The sequence below is a fragment of the Aphis gossypii genome, chromosome 2, assembly GCF_020184175.1.
Source record: "Aphis gossypii isolate Hap1 chromosome 2, ASM2018417v2, whole genome shotgun sequence".
In the NCBI taxonomy this organism is placed as follows: Eukaryota; Metazoa; Arthropoda; class Insecta; order Hemiptera; family Aphididae; genus Aphis; species Aphis gossypii.
Genome location: NC_065531.1, coordinates 86,483,579 through 86,487,688, shown reverse-complemented (window position 1 = coordinate 86,487,688; position 4,110 = coordinate 86,483,579). Strand labels below are relative to the sequence as shown.

General features: G+C 25.3%; 1 protein-coding gene across 1 annotated transcript; it reads left to right on the top strand.

Annotated features, from left to right (window-relative positions):
- Positions 1 to 1,099: 1,099 nt before the first annotated feature.
- LOC114119314 (protein BUD31 homolog) lies at positions 1,100 to 2,816 on the top strand. The gene is made up of 4 exons (XM_027980828.2): positions 1,100 to 1,362; positions 1,634 to 1,756; positions 2,291 to 2,457; positions 2,545 to 2,816. The coding sequence occupies exons 1-4, from the start codon at positions 1,269 to 1,271 to the stop codon at positions 2,593 to 2,595; spliced, it is 435 nt and encodes a 144-aa protein (XP_027836629.1). The 5' UTR covers positions 1,100 to 1,268; the 3' UTR covers positions 2,596 to 2,816.
- Positions 2,817 to 4,110: the final 1,294 nt, after the last annotated feature.

Here is a 4,110-nt window from a genome sequence, read left to right as displayed (position 1 = left end):
AAAGATAAACATTGATAATAACATTGATTATAGAAATCAATGATAATACCAAAGAACAAACCATATAAGGGCTATGGACATTGAGCTATTGTTATATTCTGTGCTAGTGCTATGGAATATGGATAATACACACAAATCATAGAATAGGTATATAATAATATGAGTATAATATGACTGTACTGACTACTGACGTAGTGTCATGAAAGTTTTCTAATATCCTGTAACTTGCTTAAAATTAGTATCTAAATAAGTTTAAGATTTTAAATTTAAATTTTTCACTAAATGTCATTAAAATAATTTATATTTAGGTAAAGCCTTTAGCCTAGTTCAGAACTGGCAACACACGTGTGACATTCTGCCTAATGCCTATCATAGTATTATCCCTACCAAAAATATGGTACCACGAAAAAATAATCCCTACTAAAAAAATATGATAAATTTATAAATTTACATTATGATGTCTATATTAACTTAAAAAAACAACATATTATATAATATATAAGTGTAAATAAGTATAAATAAAAAATGTATAGTAATTTTATTCATATATAATAATGAACATTGTCGAAATAAATATTATACATATAGATATTAATTAATATAAAAATAAAGTTTATAGAATTTTTTGTCTACAGTCGCCTAAGGATTAAATTAAATTAAATTAATTAAATAAAGCAGTAAAAATAGTAAAATAGATAAAATAATCTGCATTCGACGCACAACTTCGTCTGCTTCTACCTAGTACCGACCATGGCAGATATTAACGCTTAAGCGGGCTCTACACGATCAATAATATTGAGTCAATAAATTTCCAATTCAGTTTGAATTTTTTCACTATGTTGTACAATCCTTCAATATCCATATTAGACCGTCAATAATATTGCGCAATATCAATTATTATGCAATATTATTGATCGTGTAGGGGACGCTTTAAATACAAGTCGAGGACCGCTCGAACACCCGACATAATATTATTATAATAATATATTATGTCCTCACAGACTACAAAGGAAAAAAACCCGGTGCATCCCGCCAAAATGTTATCAACTCGATTAGTGATGTGATTTGATACGTTGGCTGTACTGAATGTCTGAATGTTGCCGACTGGAAATAATTGAAGTTGATTCGACTCATTCAGTACATACTACATTTTAAATTTTATAGACTTCACAATATTATATACCATACAAATTACAAAGACAATTCGACTCCTTGAGCCCGAATGTACTACACTACTACGCACAACCCGTCCCTAACACTTACTTCGAATGCCGAAAGTTCGAAGAAGTCGAAAACCTCCTCCGGATGGGTGGGAACTTATAGAACCTACGCTAGAAGAATTGGAACAGAAAATGAGAGAAGGTAGGTATTAAAAGTTTTGTTTCTCAAAGAATATTTGATTGTTAAATTACTTTAACAACATAGCTAGTCTATCCATTGTGTTCCTTGTACACTGATAAAAATACTAATAAAGTACAAACATATTATAAACAGACATAGACTTCTTATTCTACAAAATTTAAGTGTAATATAAGGTTCATAGAAATGCTCATTACTCAGAGTTAGATGAACAAAATTCGTTGTTGGTGCGTTATAGAAATGATATACTAATATTATATTATATGATTTTTAGCTGAAACCGAATCTCATGAAGGAAAACGTAAAGTCGAAGCACTGTGGCCAATTTTCAAAATTCATAACCAGAAATCAAGATATATTTATGATTTGTTTCATAGACGTAAAGCTATTTCTAGAGGTTTGTTTGTATTACATTATTACAATACCAATCAGTTATACTACAATTATAATTGTTATTATTATTATCATTCGATATATTTTAAATATTATTGCCAAGAGATAGTTCTTTGTTTTTTTAGGTTTTAATAGTTACATATTCATACCTAAACATGTTAACACTCATATTCTAATTTTTTGGGAAAAAGTATCGATTTTAGAGTAGTTTTTAAATTAAGTAACTTAAACATAGTTCTACACTATTAATATTTAGTAAAAATAAATAATTATAACACAATTTCAAGTTAGAAAATTATATAATTTTATATTACTTTAATCAAAATCTAATTTCTTGTTTTGACTAACCATTGTTGTTTGAACAAATAATTAAGTATATTAAGTATTAAGTATTTAATTCTATGTAATTTAATAACTAAAAATAAAGTTTGCTTAGTGTATACAATTACATACATAATATTTTTATATAGGTATTTTTACAAAATAATAAAGCATGGTTTAAATTATTATTGATTTTTTTTTTTTTTTTTTGTGATAGAATTGTATGATTTCTGCGTGCAAGAAAAAATTGCTGATCAAAATTTAATTGCAAAATGGAAAAAACAAGGCTATGAAAATTTATGTTGTCTCCGTTGTATTCAAACAAGGGATACAAATTTTGGTACTAGCTGTATATGCAGAGTCCCAAAATCTAAACTTGAAGAAGTGATTACTTTATAACTTAATATATTAAAATATAAATTTTAACAACATATTAGGTATATACTTATGTTTATGTATCATATTTTCCAGGGTCGAATTGTGGAATGTGTGCATTGTGGATGTAGAGGTTGTTCTGGCTAAATAAACTCTGAACACTGATTAAATGATGATTGTATTTTTTTATTCTGAATACTTGTAAAATTTATTTATTTCTTTATTGATCTGTGTGTATGGAATAAGACTGAAATTAATATAGCATGTTAGCTAAAAACTTATAAGTTGGAAATATTTAATTTTTGTGTTGATAATGTAAAGTATGAAATGCATTCATTTTTAAAATAAATTTTTTTAATAACAACAAATTATTGAATTCTCTTTTTATTATTTCAATAAAAAATGTATTTTGACTCTAAGGTATTTAGTAGTTATTTCTTTTTATATGGAATTTGTCCATTTACTGTTTTAATAAATTATTGCGTCTTGGAGTTGGAAAAAAAATAGTATTGGTAAATTTGGTACTATGCTTTGTCTCTTACTATAAGGGTAATCTCAAGTACAGTGGTGTATATAAGAAATAAAAATTATTTCACCATGGACCAATTTACCACTAACATAACTACAATTAATATAATCTATGGCACCTTTGTAAACTTTTATTGATGTTTCAATTTTTAAGTGAGTTATAGTAATGTAAATTATTAATTATTATATATAATTTATAATATAAACTTTAAAATGCTTGTAACTCACTTAAAAATTAAAATACTAACACTATTCTATTATTAATGTTAACAGCATAAAATTGATTCTACTGAACGAAAATTTGCTATGTTGTATGTAACTATATATTATGTAAGACAAGAGACATATACAACATAAAATATATTATATATATGATATAATATGGTAAGTAACCCACAATAAATTGATATTTTATAACAAAATTAACACAACAGTAAATATAATCACGAGTTCACAATCACGTTATATTTTGTTGTATCTCATGCCTTTTATAGTTATATCATTAGTTATAGAATAGACTTAGACTATTCTTTTCCATCAATGCTATTAGTAAATATTAATTTATTTAACTGTTAGTATAATGGAACAACACAATCATTAAAAGGTGATTTCAATAGTCAATTTTTATATACCTACATCAGTTAAGGTTCGGTTTTTTTTCTTATAAATTATTATTGAATATTATTCAAATTTAATCCTTTACAAATATTAAGACATTTAATTTTAAATTTTTTATAAAGTAGGTTAGGTTAGGCATTATTGCAAAGGTTTCAAGTAAATATTCAAAACCCAACTATTGATGAACTTCGATAAAAAGTGATTATTGACCAGAGAAACTCTACCATATTATAATAAATATAATTGAGTCAAAACTGAAAACTTTATTATTAATTATAAAACATCCTATAATAAAGTATATACCTACCGTAAAAGTTTATAACCTATTGTGTTAACAATGTCATATTGTTAACATAAGTAAAAATAAGTATCATAAAATTGAGATAGGAAGTAGTATAAAATGTGTGTACCCCCACATAATTATAATATAGTTTAAATACACCACAATGTTAAAAAAAACATATTTCTACTGTATGCAGTATACTATTGTATTTTTAATAATTTGTGTATGAAATT

Coding starts and splice junctions, on each gene's coding strand:
- LOC114119314 (XM_027980828.2), top strand. CDS start 1,269: ATGCCGAAAGTTCGAAGAAGTCGAAAACCTCCTCCGGATGGGTGGGAA. Junction 1,363..1,633: donor GGAACAGAAAATGAGAGAAG/GTAGGTATTAAA, acceptor TATGATTTTTAG/CTGAAACCGAATCTCATGAA. Junction 2,458..2,544: donor CAAAATCTAAACTTGAAGAA/GTGATTACTTTA, acceptor CATATTTTCCAG/GGTCGAATTGTGGAATGTGT.